The following is a 25,083-nucleotide window of genomic DNA, read 5'->3' on the forward strand; positions in this document are numbered from 1 at the left end:
TCACTTAAAAGCACTTAAAAGGTTGGAAGTTTATAATTCAGATGGATTGACGTTGAGGGGACATCAGTTTTTTGATGTGATAGTTGCCGTTTTGACCCCAAATTTGACAACATTAACTAAGATGCGATAAAAATAATGCACAGTAAATATTCTTTTGTGTGAGTTTATCAACATAATGATGAATTATTGAAAGTGTGCCGTAAGCTCGAGTTAGTTTCTTGCATAGCTCATCAATATAAAAATTCCACGAGAGATCCCAGTCAATCAAAACACCAAGATATTTAACAACTTTTGTAGGATATAACCGTTTATTATTAATTTTAATTTTAGAATTGTTGTTTTGATTGTGTTTTTTTCTAGAAGATGAAAAAAAGATTACTTCAGTTTTATTGTGTTAAAACATATTAGGTTAGCACTTAACCAGTGAACAATACCTTTTAGATCCGAATTTATGTTTTTACATAGAGAATTATACGATTTCTTGATATGCAATAGGTTTGTGTCATCAGCAAAAAGATGAATTGACGAGAAGCGAATAGAGTTGTTTATGTCATTAACATAAATTAAGAACAAAAGAGGACCAACAACAGAACCTTGAGGAACACCACGCTCAACAGATTTATTAGTAGAATTATAACCGCGCTCAACAGATTTATTAGTAGAATTATAATACTTACAAATTGTTTCCAATCTGTAACAATTACATGTAACAATAAAACCTGCATGTATCAATAACAGTTATATCTGACAATAACTAATTTAAAATTTAAAAAACTTAATTTAGCATGTGCTATAATTTTTTACTTGATTGCTATGTAATATTATGTAAAAAACAAAAAATACCTAAATCAAACTATTTCATATTCCAATTTATTCTGTATTATAAGTTAGTATGTTAAAAAGAAGGCAAAATATATGCATAACTTGCAAAAGAATTTGACATTCCGGGTTTTCAGTATTTGCTAGAAATTAGAAAATTTTAATGATGACAACAGGTAAACAGTAAAGAAAAATTATTCATACACTAGGTTTAATTGATTGATAAAGTAGTTTGTCATACTTTATAGTTTTTCTATTACTAGCATAAATGTTTATAACTAAGTCTTAACTAACTTAATTAAAGAAAATTATTGATTTGATCTGAAATAAAGACAACATACAAACCGATAGTGTCTGGACTTTGTCGAACAAAATTCTAGTTTACGAGAGATTTCCGATAAAAACTGAAAAATTCGGAAACAATAAATTATTATTTCTCGTTTCGGAGTTTTTTCATAACGTTGGAATGAATAAAATATTTATAAATTTCTGTTCGAGTATTTTCGAAAAAAATCATTGTTTACAATAATTTTCATTTTTGACGACTATGTTTTTAAATACATTTTATTTTTTTTACCTTTAAACTTTACAACAAATTTTTTATTGTTCTTTGTTTATTTTTATGATTTATTTTAATTTTATTTTAATTAATAACTTTAGTTGAATTCACTTCTTAAATTTTTGTGGTAAAAATTAAAATTTTATGTAATCTTTGTTTAATAATTTCTAGACAATTATTAATTCTAATATAATTTTATATAATCAGACAGTGCAGAGACTTCCGGAATGGCGGACGCTTTTTTATACCGAATTTTATAAATAAATTTAAAAAAAAAAAAGAAAGATAAAGAAAAAAGAATAAAATAAGAAATATAAATGAAATAAAAATAAAGAGAATGAAGAAAAGAAAAAAAAGATAAAACTAAAAAAAAATTAAAAACCAAATCAAACAAATTAAAAAAAGAAAAAAATTAGATAAGAAAAGGACAAAAAAACAAAGTTAAAAGAAAAAAAAACATTTGAAAATGGAAAGAAATTAAAAAGAATTTTAAAAATATATAAAAATTGCTTGGTTTATGAAGAAAGGAAAAAGAATATTTTTAAATTTTATTATTTTTGAAAGACTATATGTGTTTGCTTGATATGATTTACTTTTTTATTTTATTATTGTCATTTATTGAGAAAACTCTATATTTTTCCTGACTAAATGTTTGTGTGTAAGTGGGTGACACGTTTTTATTTGTGAGTATTATTGAAAATTTTTTGTTTGTTTATTGTTATTTTTTAATGAAATATTTATACTACTTTTATTTATATGATTATTGATATCAAGATTATTATATTTATTAAAACATTGTTACTTTATTTTTGCAGTAATTGTTTAAGTTACATGGTAGGCTGTTACGTTTTGTCAGTACATAACTGTTTGTAACTTTCCTGTCTGTGCATTATATTCAATTGTTGTTTTAAAGTTGATATTGATTTATTATCATATAATTTTCTTATTATTCTTAATGCTATTTCATGGTATTTACTTAAGATTAGTTTTTAACTATTTGTAAATGACCTTGATTCTAAGATTTTTTATCAAAAAAAATAAATAAATATTGATGTTGATAATAATTTCTAGTCAGTTAATAATTTTTAATTTTAATTTAATTTTAATAAAATTAAAATATTTCTAAGTTTGTTGAATATAAAAGATGAAGAAAATTTTCTTCGGTCTACTTTTGTTTTGATAAAGAAGCCAAAAATTTGGAGAAAATATTGAATAAAAAAAACTTTTTGTTGTTCGTTGAAATTTTTGTGATAAAGTTTAAAAAATTATTAGTAAATTCAAATCAAAATGCCTAAATCAAGTAATGCTTTCTGGAATTTCTTTGACAAGGAAATTGTTCCTAAATTAGACTACCCCCTTGCTGTATGTAAAAAGTGTCGAAAAAAATTAAAAATGCAGCAATATTTAACCTCCAGTGCCAGGTACCACCTTAAATCAAAGCACCCACAAGACTTTGCAAAGTTGACCAAACTGATGGCTGAACGGAAGGAGAAAAGGGCCGAGGACCTCGAAAAAATCCATGAGCCAACTGTTGGCCTTGACGAGGCTCAAGACAAGGTAGCCCACTATACCCTTTCTCAGAATGAAAAAATGAAAGCCATGGGGTCTCAAAAAACTCTTGCAGAATATGGCCTTGGAAAGTACTCCTCTCAACACAAGAAACAGTCGGAGGCTGACATGGAAATTATGAAGTTCATTGCCAGAACAGGTAAAAAATTTGTAAGTTGTATTTTAAACAAAAGTACAATTTAAATTGCGTTAGATTGAGATAAAAATTACCAGTAATTTTTAAAGAGATATATAATTTTTTAACAAGCGCAATTAAAAATCCTTTTTAATGAGAACATTATAAGTCATATTTTTAAAAAGTTTAAAAAGCATTTCATATTCATTTCAAATTAATCTAAAATGTTTTAATAACTTGGATAGCAATAATCCAGAAAATGCCTCAGGTTTTGTAATATGGTTAGGATTTTTCTTTTTTAAGGATCGGCCTTTGAAGTTGCAAGTAACCCAGCCTTAAGAGACTTTGTCAAGTCCTTCAATCCTAGGGTGTCAATTAAGGACTTAACCACTTTTAAGAAGTACAAGTTGTCACTTTTGTATTCAGCTGTCATGGGTGTAATTAAGTCTGAATTGGAAATGGATCTTCCAGATTGCAGAGGTGTGGCACTGACTACTGACTGTTGGACCTCCAAAGCTGAAGATCCATTTATTTCACTTATCCTTCACTACATCAGCAAGGAGTTTAGGTTGAAAAAATTTGTTTTGAATTTTGACAACTTTACTGGCCGCCATACATTCTAGATGATTGCCAAGATAATTATTTTTTATTTTTTTATCCAAAAATTTTAACGCTTTTTAAAAATATTTTATCTATTTTCAAAAATATAATATGTTTAAAAACTAAAATGATCAACTTATTGTTCAATTCATGTTATTCAAAAATATCTTGAACAAATTAAAAATTTCTAAAAAAATATAGGGTCTTGATGAAATGATGGCAGAATACCCTGTTTTGAAAGATGTCAATCGAAAAATAATTTTTCATGATGCAGCAGCACCAATGAAAGCTGCAATCCCATTACTGACTGTTGGTGGCTGTTCTTCATTGCTGTGTGGTAACCACCTGTTGAACACAGCCCTCAGCAGGTCCATCAACAACATCAAAGAGCTTAAGGAAATGCTTGAAAATGCGACCAAATTGTCAAACAAAGTCCACAGATCATCACTGGCATGTCAAGCTATTATGAAAGAATGTAGAGAAATTGATTGTGATTATGTCAAAATAATCTCTCCTGTTGCAACAAGATTGAACTCCAACTACATGATGTTGTAGTCAATTGTGATGATGAAGAGGGCATTGATCCAACTTAGAGAGAAAGGAAAAGAAAATTTCTTGAGGTGCGTGATAATTTTTTTATGCTTTCAAGAAGAAGAAAAAAGAAAAAAACATTTTTGGAAAATTATTTTGTGACAAATAGGAATACTTTTTACGAACACCTACTTTTGAAAATAGGTTTATATTTTAATAGAAATATTAAACGTAAATAAATAATTGCCAATAATTTTATTAAAGTATTTTTTACTTAAGTTTTAATTTTTTTTCAGGATGTTATTCCATCAAATAATGACTTTGAATTGATGCAAGGATTACTCCCAGCTCTTAAGTCATTGAAACTCGTTAGTGAAAAGTTCTCAACAGACAGTGAACCTGTCATGCATATTGTCATGATCACCATCTACAAAATGACAGTACTTTAAGTCATTCAAGGCTGAGCCAGAAACACACTTTGTTGCTGCAGTTGTTAGAAGATTTTGCAAAGAACTGGTGGAACAGATAAATCAACAGTCAAGATTTAATGACATGGGAAAGCACACCTCTGCTTACATTATGGGAAACCTGTTTCACCCTCACTACTGCGGTCTTCTTCTGAAAGAGTACAAGCTGTATGAGGAGGTTGTCAGCAAGTTGGTAGATGAGCATCCTTCTACCCAAGCTTTTTATGAGCAAAGACAGGAATCTACTAATTCGAGTGACATTGATATTGTGGTGGATGACAATGAATTTATGGAGGAAGTGGAAGCATTGTGGCAAAATCAAGAACCACACAATATTAGGTAAATCTATTTTACAATTAAATATACCCCAGATCCAAAAAATTTTGAGCGATAAAGTTAAGTCATTTTTTCTGATAAAACATACATCGGACCTAAAAAAATTGTTTATTGCATGAAGTAAAAAGTTTTACTATTTTTTAAGATATATGAAATTAAACTTTTTTCTGATATAATATAACAAGAGAAAAAACGATTGTTTAGATCTAGTTAAAACACTTTCAATTTTAAAATAAATATTTTCTTTCAGCCAACAAAAGCCATCTCTGCAGAGAGAGAGTTTGATGCTTACCAAGCAATGCCTCAAGCACCAGACAGACATAAGGTGGACCCTTTACAATGATGGAAAGCAAACAAAAGACATCTGCCTCTACTGGCAGAATTGACGAGAGAATGGCTTTGTGTTCCAGCAGCTTCAAGCAGTAGTGAAAGGCTCTTTTCACAGAGTGGAAACATCATCAGTTCAAAAAGGCAGAACTTGGATCCCTCCACCTCCAAGAAATTAAATTCATCAAGGTCAACTACGAGTTGGTGGTTAAAAAAATTAAGGTCAAACTGTTGAATGATGAGGAGAGAGAAGAGGCTGACGCAATGATGGAAGAGGAAGTCAAAGAGAAGGATAGCCCCAATCCACCAGAAGCATCATCAAACTCAAAACCTCTAAAGAGAAATAAAACATCAGAACAAGGTTCACAACAGAAAAAAAGAAGAGTGTCCGTTAGACCAGAGGATTTAAAAAAAATTAGACAAAAAATGATAATCTTACAACTTTTTTAAGTATGATTGCCAAAATATTACGAACATTCTCAAAAAATTAGATAAATTTCCGACTTTCGAGAAAGATTTTTTTTCTCGAAACAGATTTTTACCGTAAGTCAGAATAAAATTTTTATTCCGTTCCGAACTAGTTTTTATCGAATCGAGAGTCAGGACAATACAAACCAAACATACAACTGAATAAAGTTTTTTCCAGAGTAAAGAAACAAATCAAATCAAAAACAAAAAAAAAAACACAAAGTAAAACAAATGCAAATGGTTGTAAGCAAAATAAAAAAAGTGCAGTATTTGCACTCCCACTTGTGATTATAATGATTTGTTGCAAAAAATAAAGATATTGCAAAGATATAAAGTCCAAATATATGTGACCATATTGGAGATAAAACATTTACCTTATGAAAAGAGATTGCAAAGGGTGAAACTTACATTTCTTGAGGATCGCAGGATAAGAGATGACAGAACAGTTTAACTAGCCCACCAATATTGATGAAGTCACTTTTCATTTCCCCTCACAATATCAAATTCAACAGCAAAATACTTTGCAGACACAACCATTAACTTTTCATTCAATAGCAAAATACTTCGCAAACACAATCATTAACTTTTACCCCAACTAGTCAAAGGGTGCATAGAATGTGAAAACTCTGTAAACTTAGAACGAGCCTGATGCACCTCTCTTTTATTAGTTTGAACTACATTTTTACAACACAAACAATTGATTGTTTCTATATTCTTCATTATGAACTTGACAAGACAATGATTGTTTTTATATATTGTAGTTATACTAATTTTGAAATAAATAAAAAATAAAATAATAAAAAGTAATATATATATATATATATATATATATATATATATATATATATATATATATATATATATATATATATATATATATATATATATATATATATATATATATATATATATATATTAGGGTTGGGTTCAAATACATTTGATCAATTACAAATACGTTAATTTTAGATTCCTAAATACAAATTCAAATACAAATATATCTAATAGACATTTTCCAAATACAATTACAAATGTTTGTATATTAGATGAAGAAAAAATATAAAATTATTTCAAGACAATACTAATAAAATAATACATTAAATAGAAGAATGAAATATGTTTTTTAACAAATATTACTTGAAAACAAATTTTAAAATTATTTCAGTATTAAAAATGAAAAAGAATATTTGCTACAACAAAAAATCTCTTGGTTTTTTTCCAAAAAATGCATGTCAGCCTAATTTGAGGAATTACAAATATGTAATATTGAAAGTCAAAAAAAAAAAAAAAAATTTAACCTGATGTACAAAGGACTAAGCATTTCTTTCGCACAGTGCATGCAGCAGTGACACCTACTAATGTTTTTCCAGCTCCTAAAATATACTATAAACAATAACATAAAAAACAACACCTGTTAAAAACAGATGATTAGCATAAAATATAAAAAAGTTAAAATATATTTAAATGCATGCCGCATGGTAGAACAATGACACCAGAGCGTGCCCTGCCATTGCCAAACATTTTACGCAGACTTTTTTCCTAAAAAAAATCAAACTAATAGTAAAATAAAAGTATTAAAAGCAAACAAATTAAATCTATTTATTATTTACCTGATATGGTTACAATTTACCTGATATGGTCTCAATAATGTAGAAGGTTTCAAGTCCATACTGAAAATAAAATTATACTAAAATTGTTTCATAATTAAAAACACCAGTGAAAAACTCCACATTTGATTGATTTTCAGGTTTAAATAGATTATGAGCTTATAAAAGAAGTTCTATAAGCTGTTGCAAAAAATGTCTAAGCACTCTGTATGTAATTGAATAAAAGAGTTAAGAAAATTTTTTTTTATTGATTTTTATGGTTTTTTTTTTAATGGACTGAATAAATTTACTTTATTGATAGTTTAATTTGTATCAAAATCAAATCGCTAAAAAATCTTGATATTGAATTTTACCAAAAATTAATAAAATATCAAAGAGGACAGATTAAAGATGAGAAAATTAAAGATACGAAAATTGCAACATGCAAGAAAATCATGCAACAAAAAAACATAGAAAATGCATCACTAGTTATTATTGGAATGCTATTGGCATCTTGAACTTAATTAAATTCAAGTTTATTAGATTTTTGTTTTTTATTTGAAAAAAAAAAAAAAAAAATTACAATAAAAAAATAAATATGTTTATTACAATATAGCAAGATATAAAAATACTTGAATACTTGAGAGAAGATGAAAATTAAAAAAAGAACCATAATAGCAACAAACATACTTTATATCTTTGTTAATGGTATCATTAGTAAAATCATACTCAGCAAGCAAAGGATAATCTAATGCAATGCATCTAAAAAGATAATAAAAATCTACTATTTGACAAAATAAACTTGGATAATTGTTACTTGGATAGTATAGAAAATTTAAAACTCAAAACTTTTATTTTGAATTTTTCTTGCACTGGAAAAAGTAATGCTAAACATATACACAATATACCAATATTTTTAGACAAAATAAGTTTTTTTTTTTTTTTTTAAATTTAGACAATAATTATATTAACTTAGTTTTGAGATATTTTCAATAATAGTTTAAAACAATTATAAGGCATTTGATATCAGATATTATGTAAAATATATAATAATCTAACTTATGTAAACTATAAGTTTTGCAATGTTAAAACATATATCAAGTTTTACAGTTTTCTTTTTCTTGAAAATTGCATTACGGCAAAATCTGCTTAACTTAGATTTATAGCATGTATCTTCTGCTTCATAAAGTCTTTAGTTTATTAAATGGTTTTAAAATATTTATATAGATTATATACTATAGCAAATGAAAGAGAAGGAATTTTCAAAAAAGCTTAACATTTCTAAAAACATTTGGCCAGAGGTGAGCAAAACCAATCAAAAACCAACTTCTAAATTGGAGTATTTTTTTTTTATAAATGAGATCTAGAGTAGTACGATCTAGTACTCTAAAAAATTGATAAAAGATAAAAATGAAATATGAGGCCAGTAAGACAATTTTACAAAACTTTAATTTCTCAACGGTATATATTAGTCCATCAACATCATATATTGAAATAAGAAAAAGAAATATGAAAATTTATCTTTTATGCTTGCTTTTTTTCAAAGTTTTTTTCAACATAAGTCTTTAAAACGCACAACCTTTTTTTAACACTGACCTTTACACAAGCAGAAAAACATAAGGCCGCACATGTGATCAACTTAGATAAAAAATAGATAAAAAACTACAACTAAATTTTCTGAGCTCAGTAGGTGCTAGCTTTTTTATTATAAATGATATCCAATCTTAGATTTTGCTTTAAAATACTGAAGAAATCAATTAAATCTTGTTAAAATCTTTATTAAATAGCATTTTTAATGTTAAAACTAAAAAGTTATGGAACATTTTATGACGACTACGTGATTTTAGTCAAATAGTTTTTTTATTAGTAATTATTTTTGTTATGTTTAAGCAGTTTTTTTTTTTAAATAACTTTTCTAAAATGTTGTTTTTGTCTAAAAAAATTGTATTTTAAATGGTTCAAATGTATTTTGTTCATTTAAATAATGCCATAAAAATAGAGAAACAGCGAATTACTTGTGAAAAATAGTCATTTCACACACCCAAGTATTAATGTTTTACACTAAAACATCAGAGAGCACTGCACAATGAAGTTTTCCAGGCCCCAAACAAACTATGATCTTATGACAAAAATGTTTGCTGCTACGATACTAAGGTGTCCAGAATGAGGAGGAGTCAGGAAAAATTCTAAGACTCCAAGTTACATTTAGACATACAACATGGCTCATCTAATTTTAAAACCATCGAGACATCCCATGACCACCCTTGAAAACCCATAAAATGACCACTCCAAACTTAAAATAGAGCCCAAAAATGAAATCCTTGGCCCCAAAACACCCTATAAACATGTAATATGTCTATATTTAACCCATAAATAGTTTTGCCATTTTTAAACAATTCTGACCCACTGTGCACCGCAAAGAACTTGGTGCTCATAAGTCATGATAGTGATACTTATATTATTAATGTGCTCAGGTAATTAGTCCTGATAAACCAGAAGGTGCTACTATAAAGGCAAAAAAAAAGATATAGCAAGTAAAAACTTCAAAATTTCATTTTAATAATGAAATATTTTTTTTGATATATTCATTTTTTTGCTAAAAATATATACCACCAGATCGAAAAAATTAAAATTATTTTATTGTATTAATAGGCAGATTTGAACCCTTGCAAAACGGCACCAATGAGAACGCATTAAACAACTGTAAAGAATATAAAATATAATAACCATTTAAAATATAAAAACAACCTATTTTACAAAAACCTCTTATTCTGATTGCAATTAATTAACACTTGTCAAGCGGGTTCTCTAAATAAGTACAGCTTTATTGCATAGCGATAAGGTTGCACTTATATATAAACAAATGTTATATGCAAATGTAATAAATTCACTTATAAAATATTATATACAAGATCCTGTGTAATATAAGATAAAACTTTTCTAGTAATTACAAGTTTATTTTGCTTAAACTGTTTTGTTTTGAACTTTTGTATTTATGTTATTTTATTTAAAAAAATTAACAAGATTGAAAAACATGAAACATAAAGTCCATCATCCAAATGGAAACTTTGATTTTAAATTTGTCACGACTCTACTGATAATTTATGTTTGCTAAATTTATGTCATCTTCATTTGTATAGCGTTACATACAAACATCTTAAAGTCTTAAGCATAAGTTAAATTTGGGGTAGTATATGGAACGATTGTGTATAATATATATAACATGAAAAAACTTTTGAATTCTAATTTAAGAATTTAAAAGAAGTTTTTTGCTATATATTTTTGCTATGTTTATATACAGCAAGATTGAAAAAATTAAAAAAACTTATTACTATTAAGTGAGGAACTGAACCCTCAGAAAAGAACACTGATGACATCACTAAACCACTGATCTATTGAAGATATGCATTTAAGAGAAAAACAAACTATTGTAAAGCTCTACAAACTACAAACATTTTATAAAGCTCTACATATGCGTAAAAAAGGTGTGTGTTTATTTTTTTTGCTCTTAAAGCAATTTTTCAGATAAAGTTTTTTTTACTAAAAAATATTGAAGAAAATAAGGAATAAGTATAGAAATGATCGGCGTGGACGAAATACTTCGTTTAGTAAAGACCCATATTTTACAGGTCTGGGCAGCTAAGATATATATATTTAGAAAAAGGTATAGAAAAGATCGGTCTTGAAGACTTACAAAGACCTGTATTTTTTGGGTCTGAGGCCTCTCCCTCTCTATATATATATCGACTGTATAGAGCACAAACGTAGTATGTCCAAAAACCAAAATATGGAGAAAAACGGATTTCAATTTTCAAAATATTTGCTAAAATCAAGATATTACACTTGTGTTTTGTGTTATATCTAATGATGGATATCACTTGTGGACATATTACAAATGTCCTCTACAAGCTTATGTTACTGCCAATAAGAATATAGTAAAACATTGATTTCATAAAAATGTGGACATACTACGTTTGTGCTCTATACAGTTGATATATATATATATATAATATATATATATATATTGTATATATAAATATATACAATATATATATTATATATATATATATATATATATATATATATATATATATATATATATATATATATATATATAATGTATATATATATATTATATATATATATACATTATATATATATATATAATATATAAATATATGTAATAATAAATAGATAGCTTGTGCAAAAAAAAAAAAAGCTTTCGTAAGAAGCTGTTCAGAGGAGCAGCTCGCCATGTTTGTTTTGGGTATATATTTTTTATATATATTTTAGGTATATATTTTAGGTACATATGTTTGTTTTAGGTATATATATAGGAGAAATTTTCTCCGCCCTTGCACTCTTTCATTCCTGCCAAGGTCTACATACATACATACATACATACATACATACATACATACATACATACATACATACATACATACATACATATATATACACACACACACACACACAGGTGTACCCTCATGGTTTTCCGGTGGCACAAGATGACTTAATTTCTCTAATAGGGTGGCTCTTAAAACAACATTTTTGAAAAAAACCTGTTCCTACCCCTTTACTTTGTTCTATATAATACTAAAACACTAGGTTTAAAATTTTTTTGAACAAAAAATTATTTTAGGGGTAGCTCAAGACCCTTGAAAATTTGAATGGTACCTAAAATTTTGAAAATAAAAGTTCTTCTAAAGTATGTCAACCTGGTACTCAAAAGAAGCGAAATTTTATAAAAACTTCAAAAACAGTAATCACTTTACAAAAAAAGCATGTTTAAAAAAACCTTTTTTTTAAAACTTGAAAATAATGACTTTTTTTATTTTCAGCTTAAAAACAATAGTTTTTATGCATTTATTTAAGAAAAAAGTTATTTTTTTGTAAATTGATTATTATTTTTAATTAATTTATTATTAGTTTTTATATAATTTCGCTTCTTTTGAGTACCAGGTTGACATACTTTAGAAGAACTTTTATTTTCAAAATTTTAGGTACCAGTCAAATTTTTAAGGGACTTGAGCTACCCCTAAAATAATTTTTTGTTCAAAAAAATTTTAAACCTAGTGTTTTAGTATTATGTAGAACAAAGTAAAGGGGTAGGAACAGGTTTTTTTCAAAAATGTTGTTTTAAGAGCCACCCTATTCTCCAAGGGCAACTGAAATTTAGAAAAAATATCCGCCAGTAGCCTGGCAGGATGACCAAACTTGTTTCTTATAAAAGTGTGTTTAATAATAAAACTATATTTTGATCTATAAAGATTTTATTCCTTGCAATTATTTAAAAGAAAACTTTAAAAACCATTTAAAGTAGTTCAAGGGTTGAATTAAGCAATCGTGAAATGCAAAATTCGGAAAAATATCTGGTATTCAAAATTTTAGTTTATGCAAAACCATGTAATTTGTTTTTTAAGGGGCGTATCAACTTAAATTTGTTACCAAAGAAGTAATAAAAAATAAAACAATAAACTTACGACTACAAAAGTAATAACACTCTAGTCACTAACTGCATTATAAAAGTAATAACACTCTAGTCACTAACTGCATTATAAAAGTAATAAATATATATATATATATATATATATATATATATATATATATATATATATATATATATATATATATATATATATATATATATATATATATATATATATATATAAGTAACACTATAATAGTGTTATAACATTTTTAATAATATACGTATAACTTTTATAATTCATTCTTTGTTCAAACAACATAAGTTATCCCAAATTTTAATTGAAGTAGAAAAGCATCTAGAAAAATAGAGTGGATATTCAAATAATATTTAGAACTTATTAAAGAATTTAAACAACTTTATTAAAATCTACTATATAAAAGTTTAACATTATGAAAAATGTTACTAATGGTCCGTAAAAACGCACGTTAATTTTAAAATCAACTAATAAAAACTTTTGATCGGTTGATTTTAAAATTAACGCGCATTTTTACGGACTATTAGTTACGTTTTTCATAATCATAAACTTTTTATAAAGTTTATTTTCATAAAGTTGTTCAAATGTATTTGTAATATATATATATATATATATAATATATATATATATATATATATATATATATATATATATATATATATATATATATATATATATATATTGAATATAATGCATAAATATGTAAAACCATACCTTCAATACATTATTCATTTTAATAAATATATTTTTTATAAATTTATAACCTTTTTTGTAAAACTTCAATGTGTTCCTGAGCAACTTCAAATGAAACAGTATTGACAGGTTCTTCTGCCTCATCATCTTCATCCATCATAACTTTTCCAAGATAGTCAGCAATATCTGAAGGTATTGTTTCTTTTTCTTCCTAAAAAGGTATTCAAACATGTCATAAAATCAAAAAGTATTATTTTTACAAACATAAAATGTTTATACATTTATTGTGGTTCATTATAAGAACAACAAACAAAAATAACAACAACATTATAACAACAATAACAACAACAACGTTAATAAAACCGAAGGTATTTTAAATAATACCTCTTGCTTTTCTTGTTCATTAGGTACATTTGCGTCTTTATTTATTTGGGAATGATTTAACTAAAAAAATATTTATTTTAAATCATGAAATAATAATTATTATTAAATAAAATATTTTCATTAAATAAAATATTATATAAGTAAAATTTTTATTAAATTAATTGATTCCTAACAAGGTGGCAACCATTAAATAAGTTGGGAGTTACTGTAAAACAAAGAATATTGAGAAAGATAACTGTTGACAGAAGATTTTTAAAAGTGTAAAATTTTTGAGTCTGGAAAACATGAAGATATATTCAAAGCATTATTTGGAGAGTAAGGAAACCAGATGAATAAAAGTTTTTAGAGGATAAAGGATAGAGCTTTGTAGTTAATCAAAAGTCAAGCAAGAATAAATTTTGGTTAATGGAAAAAGATGAATTAGAACAGTTTAAGATGATTATTTGAGCAGATACCATTTTAGTATTTGTGGAAAAGCTTGCAATGTTGGGATGGTAGCTCAAGCAAAGCAGAAAAAGTCTAATCATATGTGCAATATGTTTTTGGACTAAGTCAAGAAGAGAAAGAGCAACTTTAGAAGAACAAGCCGATATATGAAAACAGTATCAACAAATCTCATATAAGAGATTTTTTGAGGTAAGAGAATAGAATTAGGAGTAAGAAAATGATGTCAACAATAGAGGCAACCATAGTAAAGGCTAAAAAATGTTTTTTATGAGAGATCTGTAGTGAATTATAATACTAAAAGACATAAAGTAGAGGACTCAGTAAGAGGTATTTTGAACTATTGTAGCTATGAGTAATGAATAACCAAAAACAAGTAAATATAACAAACTTTTATGTATGAGTGACTAGTAAAATGCAGTTTTTAATACCTGTTACTTTTAAAGTACTAATTATACATTAATTTTAAAATTTTTTTAAAAAATGGCACCTGATTTTTTTAAAAATGGCACTATTTTTTTATATGGATAAAAAATTAATTGCACAGGGCTGGCAATAAAAAACTCAAAAACTGAGAAGCAGGATTTGGCTTCAAATTTATCATAAAAAACAATCATGCCAGTTATCATACCTTACATACACTATCATGCAAGTTCATATACAAAAGCATTATAATCTCATTTAACACACCTAACAACCCTAGTCTTTAGAAAACTTTAGATTATATATAAACCTAATATCTGAACTGAATATGAACAGAACATTATTAAGATTTAATTAAAAGAAATATCACAGAAGCCAGCATGGATCCACAAAAGCAATAATTCCTTTAAAAATATCCATGTATACAGAAGATTTATGAAAATATATGTAACATTTGACACTTATTAAAACATTTATAGAGATTCCAAACTGCTGAGACGTGTTTGTATTAAACAGAATGATAAAAAAAAACGTTTGGGCTAAATTTTGTGACTAAAACAAAAAAGTTAGTTTTTCTTGGTATACATTTATTCTTTTGTTTTAATCAAAAAAATTTAGCCCAAATGTTTTTCTTTTATCATTCTCTTTAATATGAACACAACATGTCTTGGCGGTTCGGGATCCCTTTAAAACAAAAAAATTGAAAAAAAAAATGTTTTCAGCATTAATGAAGTTTTGCTAATATTAGTAAGTTGCAAATATCAACTGATGGAAGCCTTTTCCAATAATATTATAATATCAAATATATTATATGGTCTACCTTTTATCATTTAAAAACTTTTTATTCAAAGGATTATTTCTTTCATTCTCAAATCTCATTTCATTGTTCAAATCTCAAAAACTTTGTGAAAGTAAGTGGAAATAAAAAAAAAGAGGAAACAAATTTCAAAATTTTTTCCATTTTCATTTGTTAGTCTTTAGAATCTAATGTTTTAATGTCTTTGGTAATATACATTAAAACACTACATTGCTACATGGTGCTACATTACTTTGTATAAAAAGTTAAATTTATACAAAGCAATGTAGCACATAGAGCTATTTATGACTCAGTGCATAAATCAAAAATTTCTTATTTGCTTTATTAACATAACTATTTATAACACTAGGGAAAAAAAAAAATTTCGGTCTGCTACCTGAGAAAAAACCTGTCAGTCTGACTAACTATGACATGGTGATAACAGTGGTGTAATCAGAATATTTGATGACAATATTGCTGGATACTCCAAGAAAAACAAATCAGTAATTCATTATCCAAATTGTGACTCTGCTTTGAAACCTGTTCCACACGATGAACAAAATCCAGTTCCCAATCCTCCAGTATGCCTTGATTGCAAAAGTGATGATGATGATGATGAGGAAAGTCACAGGGAGCAGGAGAGTGATGTATATGAACCTATAGATAATGAAAAGATACCTCATCTTATTGGCCAAGCTGAATTGAACGATTTAGTGAGGAATCTGGGGTTAACAATAAAGATGGCAGAACTGCTTGGATCTCGTTTACACAATGGAATTTGTTACAAAGCGGAACAACAGTTTCACATTTTCGTAATAGGCATGTGCAGCTTGCTAAATTTTATTACAAGAATGACAATATCTGTTATTGCACTGACATAAAACAGATTAATGAAAGAACTGGACTGTGAGTATACTCCAGGAGACTGGCGTTTGTTTATAGACTCAAGTAAAGTTAGTCTTAAAGCAACATGATGAGCGATTTTTATTGGTTTTTACAGCGAGTATGACACTAATTACAAAAGAAAAGCAACATCATCTAATTATTTTTGATTTCAAAATGCACTGTATTACAATTGCCTGAAGTTATTTGTACATATGATACTGCATAGTTGCTTTTGCTCTTCTATTTACATAAAAATTTTAGTTATTGTATTGAAATTTAGAAGCATTGACTTTTTATTTCTAATGACCATAAAGTGTTTAAACGGTGAATCAAAATGTCAATATAACTTTAAAACCTGACGCGATACACAGTTTTCAATGACGTATTCGGAATCAGCAGGTCAAAATGGTACACTTAATAGTTCGGAATCAGCAGGTCAAAATAGTACACTTAATAGATCTCAGGTAGCAAAAATGTTGTTCCCTAGTGTTATCATTTTCCAGACCTTTATACTAAAAAAAAATTACCTTAAGTGCATTATGGGTGCCAATCTTTGACGAAATTAGTTCTCCATTTGATCCGTCATCTTTAGATAAAGCTCTAATTGAAAAAGTAAAGTAAATTTATTAAAATTTACAAAAAATTTTTATAAAATTTTTAGAAATCATTTGCACAAAAGGACTAGACCAAGCTGTTAAGCCCAATTAAAGGAAAAAACAAAATTAAAAGGAGTGAGTAAAGGAAGTTTTTTTCAAGTTTCAAATTAAAAAAAATCTTTTTTATTTTTTAAAAGAGTGATTAACCTAAAACATAAACCCCCAGTTTATGAATACTCGACTGCGGCTATTCTAATTTAACATAAACTTGAATTGACTCTTTAAACTGACTTAAATTTTAGTTAATTAATGTCAGACTCTGCTGTGTCTACGGCTTTATGAGTCAATGATATAAGCGATATATCATCGATGAAAAGACAGTTAATAATAATATAATTATTAAATAAATATAATAATTATAAAACAATATAATAATTACTTAACAACAATAAAATTTAAATAATACATTTATCAAAAATTAAATATATTTTTGGAGCTTATTTATTCCTTTAGCCACTGTCAATTTATGTCAAAATTTCACTGTCAAATTTGTCAAAAACTGTGTGATGTAAACATTTTAACATGAATAACAGCTAGTGCATGTATGCTAAAATTTAGAAAATTTAGAAGATATGAATATATATATACGTGTGTGTGTATTGCTGTGTTCATAATATATTCTTTTTAAAAGACTGGAACCAATCTATTCCGTCAAGCTGTGATACATGTATAAAAATATGACACACGTACTACACAATACTAATAAGCTGTGATACATGTGTAAAAATATGACACATGTACTAAACAAAACAAATATAATTATTAAAAAGAAGTCAAGCTAGTTTACAAATCCTTATAATCGAGTGGCTTTCTACTCTTTATTTTTCATCCACGACTTGATACTTGTATAATTTGTTTTTCGTTAATCTTATCTGGGATATTTTTTGCCTTTAAGACTCCATTCACGAGTTATTTCGTCTTGATTTGCCACATTTTGCCCTTGCTTGAAAAAGTATGGTGCTAAAGTATGAATATTTTTATCATGGTAGTTTTTTTATTGAACTCTTTCTTTAACAATGTTTCTAGATCTTTTATATGGTTTTTTATTTTGATTTTGAAATTTAGGTAGATTATCTCTTAGTTGTTGTCCATGCAGTAGTTCTGCTGGAAAAAATCCACTTTTTATTGGAGTATTGCACAATATTAGAATACCTTTAAAAATCTCTTTGTTTGACATGTGGCACTTTTTTATCATAAATTTAATTGATTTTACAGTGGCTTCAGCTAAGCCATTTGATCTTAGTTAGTGCGGATTACTTGTTATATGCCTAAAATGCCACTATTGAGAAAATTGATGAAACAATTTTGAAGTATATTGTGTGTAAGTGTAAATTATATACTAATTTATAAAATATGCAAAAGTGTAACTTTTACATATTTTTAAAATTAGTATAGAATTCTAAACATCTTGTGAAAGTTTTTAATACAAATCGCTTTACTGATTCGAAGAAACCTGATCTAAAAGTTGAAGCGGTTTTTTTTACCTTGTTTTCTATGTAATGTATTTTAAGTGGCATTTTCAGTAATAAGTTCGCCCTCTTTTGGCCAGGCTCAAAACTTTTTAGCTTATTTTATTCTTTAGACTAACAGCTTTCATATAAATTAGCTAAAAGTTTAAATTTAAATTTAAATAGGCAAATATTTGATAAAGTTGTTCGCATGTAACGTAAGTTAAAAATGGAGTTGCCACAATTCCATTTTTAACGCACATTAAAAATTACTAAAACTTATTATTTATTTAACTTAATTGTTAAACCTAAAAGACTTTAAAACTTAAAAAAATTAAATGGGACTTACTTGTATTCATGAATAAACTTTGGCCGACAAACAGGCTTTAAATCTTTTACATTCTCAAGTTTCACATTCTATTATTTTAATATTTTTTTGTGATTTATGTACTCAAAAGTAATTTTTTTTTAAGAAATAGGTATTTTTTTGACAAATAAAAAACATTTAATAGATTGCTAATAAATTTTATTATTCAAATATATTCAAGATCAATATTTGGTGAATCCTCTTTTGCCTCTATAATCGCAAGAACTCTTTTTGGCATGTTTCAGCCATTTCCTTCAATTCTCTATTATGGTTCTAATGGTGAATAATTCTTTCTATATTATAATATTTTTTTTAGATATTTGCTTCTTTAGGAGCGCCAAAACAATTTCTATAGGACTTAGGTCAAGAGAGTTTCTTGGCCAATCAAGTAATGAAATATTTTGTTCTGATAGATATTTTTTAACTGATTTAGCTGTGTGAAATGGTGTCCCGTCCTGCATGAAGGTTTTTTTTTCCACCTGGACTAAACCATTCTACCAATTGTGGCAACAATCTTTGTTCCAGGACTTTTTTAAACTGTAACTGATTCATTATTCCCTCTACAATATAGAGCCTCCCCATTCCCTTTCCACATATCACTGACCAGATCATCACAGAGGTGGGGTGTTTAACAGTTTGAATGATGCAGTCCAATAAGTATTTTTCCCCTTTTTTCTTTTTACATATTGAGCCTTCTATGTTAAAACTTGGAAAGTACTCTTGTTGCTAAAGCATACCTTAAAATATTACACAAAGACTGTTAAGTGAATATTTAAAGTTTAGTGTCAGAAAGTGGATATTTTAAATACATCTAAATTAATTTTACCAATTTCCAATCATCTTCTGTTAAATTCACACACTTTTTTGCATCATTTTTGGTGTCAGTTTAGGCTTCTTAGCTGGACGTCGTGAAATGTAACCAAGATCGTGTAGGCAAAGTTAAACTGTTCTCTTTGACATTTTGACTCCAGATTGGTCCAACTTATTAGTTATTTCATTGTTGGCGGCCTGTCTATTTTCTAGAACAATCTTGGTAAGTATTTATTTCCTGCGTGGTGTTATGATTCTCTTCTTTCCACATTTACAAACCCTCTTTGGCATCAAGTTCTCCATATTAGCCATTTTTTTGTGTATATTTTGTACAGAAACCCACGAAATACCACATTTTCTGGCAATTTCTTGTTGAGAAAGATTGGTATTTATTAAAAGTTCCCTGATTTCAGCAATTTTTTGTGGTAACAAGTCCTTTTTTTTCCCCATAGCTAAAATAAAATATCACATTTCAGTACTACAATTAAGAATTTGCTTTGGTACTCATAACTTTAAAAATATCAAATCAAATACAATTATTTTTACTTTAAAATAAGAAATATTCAAGAAACAATATCTTTACTGATTTAAATAAATATTTTGACGATAACCAAATAAACGAACTCAAAACTCTGGTAATAAAACTTAACAAGTGTACAGCAAAAAGATTATAATTAAGATGACATCATACAAAATGACTGTCAAAAGTGACAGTGTTGCCAGTAGCAAAAAAAAAAAAAAGCTTATAGTACCATTTATCTGAAGCAAGCTTTTCTGCAATCTGGATTAAAGAATTTTAAAATCTAATAGAATAAAGAATAATCTTTAACAAACTTAAATAAATTTAAGAAGATTTTCCGAGTTAAAACTTTATTTTAAACAAAAGATTAACTTTTAATAATGAATTTTTACTCTTCATAGGAAAAAAATGAGATTAAATTTCAAAATGATCAAAATTCATAGGTGGTCATAATAAATTGTCACACGACTATATATATATATATATATATATATATATATATATATATATATATATATATATATATATATATATATATATATATATATACACACACATATACATATACACACACACACACACACACACACACACACACACACACACACACACACACACACACACACACACACACACACACACACACACACACACACAAATATATATATATATATATATATATATATATATTCTAGCACTTTTAGACGCACTTTTTGTAACAAATATTTTTTTGACCTAAAACAGCAATTTCATATATTTCAAGTGCATTTAATAGCGCTTTTATTAGAAAATATATATACACACACAACTATGGGTTGACATTAACTTCAATAATTTCTAGTATTATCTAATTATTTATTTTAAACAGTATAAAGAAAAAGTTTTTAATATTATTTTTACATTAAAATTTAACCTGTAAACTAAAAAAATTACCTGCACATTTGAATTTCTGGATCTTTTAATAACTGTTGTAATGCATCCTATATGCATAATATATAATATTAATTAGACTGATAGATTGAAATAATAATTGCATTTACAATATAATCATACAAGACCTAAAATGGAGTTGAATCATTATATATCAATAAACAATATCTTTGATAAATATCATTTTTGCTGCTTTTTAATCAGAAACAAAGACATATCAATTATTTAACTCTTTGAAATAAACATTTAAGTTAAATAAATATAGTAATAAATACTAATTATAATACAGAAATGTATCTATGTATGTATATGTATGTATATATATATATATATATATATATATATATATATATATATATATACATATATATATATATATATATATATATATATATATATATATATATATATATATATATATATATATTTATTTATACACACACTAATTAAATATTAAGTTTTTATTGCCACATACCCAATCTCAGTCACAATTAAATTTAAATAATCATTAAATAAAAATAAAAATGTTCAGCTTAGTTAAACAAATTGCAGAACAGAAAATATAAACAGAATTCTACTTATTTGTCTAAGTCTAAAGAGTATCAGAAGTTAAAAAAAAAAAATCCAGAGTATCAAAAAAATTTTTTTTATTATTTACATTACTAAGTGTTTCTTGATTTTGAATTTTTATTCTAAATAATTTAAACTTAATTTAAGAAACTTTATCAAATCAAAAAAATCAAACTCATCAACTTTGGAAAAATGTATTCTTGCACTTTTATCTAAATCTTTGTTTTTTTTCTAATTATAATTAGTTGTTTACATTGTCTGAGAATTTAAATGACATATGTAATTGACTTACTGGAAAGTTGCTTTCCACATAATAACGGTTGTGCTTCAAAACCAATTTGACTTTACCATAGCTGATTGTGCACAACTAGATTGGAAAAAATAGTTTAAAAAATATAACTAAAAATGAAGTGTAATGAAAAATAACAAGGTGCATATTTCAACAAATTTTTTAGATAACTGACATTAAAAAACTTTAAACTTCATGACTGAACAATCAAAACTTTTTGATGAATTAATCTAGTTTTCGGTTACTTAAAGAGTTATCTGCTGGTCAAAACAAATATACTTTTACTGATTTTTTATTTCATGTTATATAGTGTATATGAAAGTACTTGAACATTATGTTCAGAGAACAGAAGTTCTGTTGAATTAGCTCAACGTAGCAGCAGAGCCACTGAAACTTAGGGAAGCTCACATATGCCTTTTACTCTATAGCCTCTATTCAACAAACATGATGTAATTCTAAACAAGTGAATATAATGTGACTCTAAAGTTTGAAATGCAAGATATTTAATATGCAGCCATACTACATTGTGGAAGACTTTTATTGAACTTAGCTCCAAGTTATAAAAAAACCTTGTCAAAAATATTTCTTAATGTACCTTATTCAACTGATGTACAAAAAAAAAAAAGCTTAAGTAAAGCATCTGTTAGATAAAGCAGATTTTTTCAGTTTAACTAATAATGGCTGGATATGTAACACACTATCAAGCCATATTACAATTTAACTTACAATCTCATCTTACAAGTTACACAATTCCCTGAGTCCTACACAAAGTACTGCAAACTTGAGAAACTTGCATGAAAAGAATTATGCACTATTAACTAATATGCAAATGGAGGTTAAACATATGCTGTGTGACATACATACTTTACACTTTGTTTCCAGAGATCTTTAGAGAACAAATAGCAGCAAGTGATACTATTGCTGTCTTCCAAAGAAATATTATTCTCCTTTTTCTGCTCATAGAATTCCGCAAACATTATCTTGAGTATCAACTGATAGAGACATGAATTATGTTGTGCTCTATTAGTTTTAGTTGGCTTTAAATTTCCTTTAGCTTTGCCGCAGCACAGTTTTGGTAGATTGCTATTTTTTACTACAACACCCATATAATCTTACATAATCTTTATCTTAAACTATATAACCTTAACTTGATGTCATTTTTAAAATATACAAAAGTTTTGTTCATGCAATAAAAGAATATAGTAAAATAGTATACAATAACAAATTAGCTTAAAAAAAAGAAAAGAAAAAAAAGAAATAACCTCTATAAACTGAACAATTCCTTCAGGTATGGTTGTTTTACTCAAACGTGTTAAATACTCTATAATGTCTTTTGTCTGCAATTCAAAAAGTTTAAAATAAAAAGATAAAAAAAAAACCAACTAATTCTATAAAAGCTTAATATGCTCTTTTTCATAAAAGCCTAATATGTTCTTCTTAATATATGTTCTTCTTAATATAATATTTAATATAATACTTGATATTTAATATAATATAATACTTAATATAATATTTAATATAATATATAAATTCTTAATAATATATGTTCTTCTTAATATCTTAATATATTCTATAAAAGCTTAATATGGTCTTTTTCATAATAGCTTAATATGTTCTTCTTAATATGTTCATCATAAGCATAACATTTTCCATGAGAGTGTTGTAAGCATGACGTGTTCCATGATAGTGTTGTAAGCATATTCTATGAATGCGTTGCAAACATGTTCTATGATAGTGTTATAACCATGAGTTTATGATAGTGTTGCAAGCATGATATATTCTATGATAGTGTTGTCAGCATGATGTTCTAGGATATCATATGTCTTTATGATAGTGTTGCAAGCATGACATGCTTAATAATTGATCATAGAAATCAAGCTGATATATGTTTAACTGGGTCATTGCGTAATAAAATTTTTTATAACAAAAATTGGTAAAATAAAGTAGTTGAAAATATTAAACAAAAACATAAAAAACAGTTAAAAAGATGTCATAAATAAATAAAAAGCCAATTCAAACAACTTTGTAATTTTTAAAAATGTACTATTTGCTTTAACAAAAGTGTTCTTCATAAAAACCTGCAATCCAACAGAAACAGCTGCGTAAAGTGAATAAGCAGTAAGTCTACATTAAAGATAAAAAACTATGAGATGAAGGTAGTAACTACAATTGCATTAAAACTACTAAATTTACAAGAACTATATTTACTAATATAATAAATAAAACTTATTATTTACTAAAACTTATTATTTAACTTAATTGTTAAACTTAAAGACTTCAAAACTTAAAAAATTAAATGGGACTTACTTGTATTCATGAATAAACTTTGGCCGACAAACAGGCTTTAAAATAAAAAATAACTCTTTAGTACTTTTTCCCGACGCAAAACCAAAAATTAAAAAGAAATTTTTTAATAACCTTCAGCAGTTGTGATTAAAAAATTCAAATAAAATTAATAAACCTCAGCGATAGTGATCAAAAAATTAAAACAAAATTAATAAACCTCAGCGATAGTGATCAAAAAATCATGAGCGTGTTTATACACAGCTGAAAATGATTCTAGGAAAATGTGACCATCAGGTGCCTTCAAACAATAAAACATATTAAAATAATAATCAATAAATGTACAAAATATAAAACATAACATTTTATAATTTTCAAACATAGTAGAATTGCTTACCACCCATAATATCTTAAATAACCACCTGTAGTGTCATAAATTACCGCCCATAATATAGTATTTATCGCTCATAATATTATGAAATCATAGCTTACCACCCATAATGGTCTTGATTGGTGATCAGCTTTTAAGCTCACAATTTTGCGATAGTCTTTTGCTCCATATTCATCCTGACAAACAACAAACTCAGATATTATTTAGAATTGAAAGTCAAAACTTTGACTTTTTTATTAACTACTCTTGCAAATTTTTTTTTAAAAAAATTTTAAGTAATAACTTTGTTTTATAAATTTTTTGAGAAATAATTTTGCGCTTCAAACATAATTTTAAAGAGATCAATAAAAAGTGT

General features: G+C 26.5%; 1 protein-coding gene across 1 annotated transcript in view; it reads right to left on the reverse strand.

The window, feature by feature from the left end:
- Positions 1 to 25,083, reverse strand: part of LOC100208821 (TFIIH basal transcription factor complex helicase XPB subunit-like) — a 52,128-nt gene that overhangs the window by 17,285 nt on the left and 9,760 nt on the right. The window contains 14 exon segments of the mRNA NM_001309760.1: positions 7,087 to 7,161; positions 7,261 to 7,327; positions 7,419 to 7,458; positions 8,065 to 8,136; positions 13,604 to 13,743; positions 13,917 to 13,976; positions 16,992 to 17,064; positions 21,199 to 21,245; positions 22,058 to 22,132; positions 23,317 to 23,391; positions 24,133 to 24,178; positions 24,362 to 24,396; positions 24,558 to 24,638; positions 24,830 to 24,904. Coding sequence (NP_001296689.1) covers positions 7,087 to 7,161; positions 7,261 to 7,327; positions 7,419 to 7,458; positions 8,065 to 8,136; positions 13,604 to 13,743; positions 13,917 to 13,976; positions 16,992 to 17,064; positions 21,199 to 21,245; positions 22,058 to 22,132; positions 23,317 to 23,391; positions 24,133 to 24,178; positions 24,362 to 24,396; positions 24,558 to 24,638; positions 24,830 to 24,904 — 961 coding nt within the window.

Source organism: Hydra vulgaris, chromosome 11, assembly GCF_038396675.1.
Source record: "Hydra vulgaris chromosome 11, alternate assembly HydraT2T_AEP".
Taxonomy (NCBI): domain Eukaryota; kingdom Metazoa; phylum Cnidaria; class Hydrozoa; order Anthoathecata; family Hydridae; genus Hydra; species Hydra vulgaris.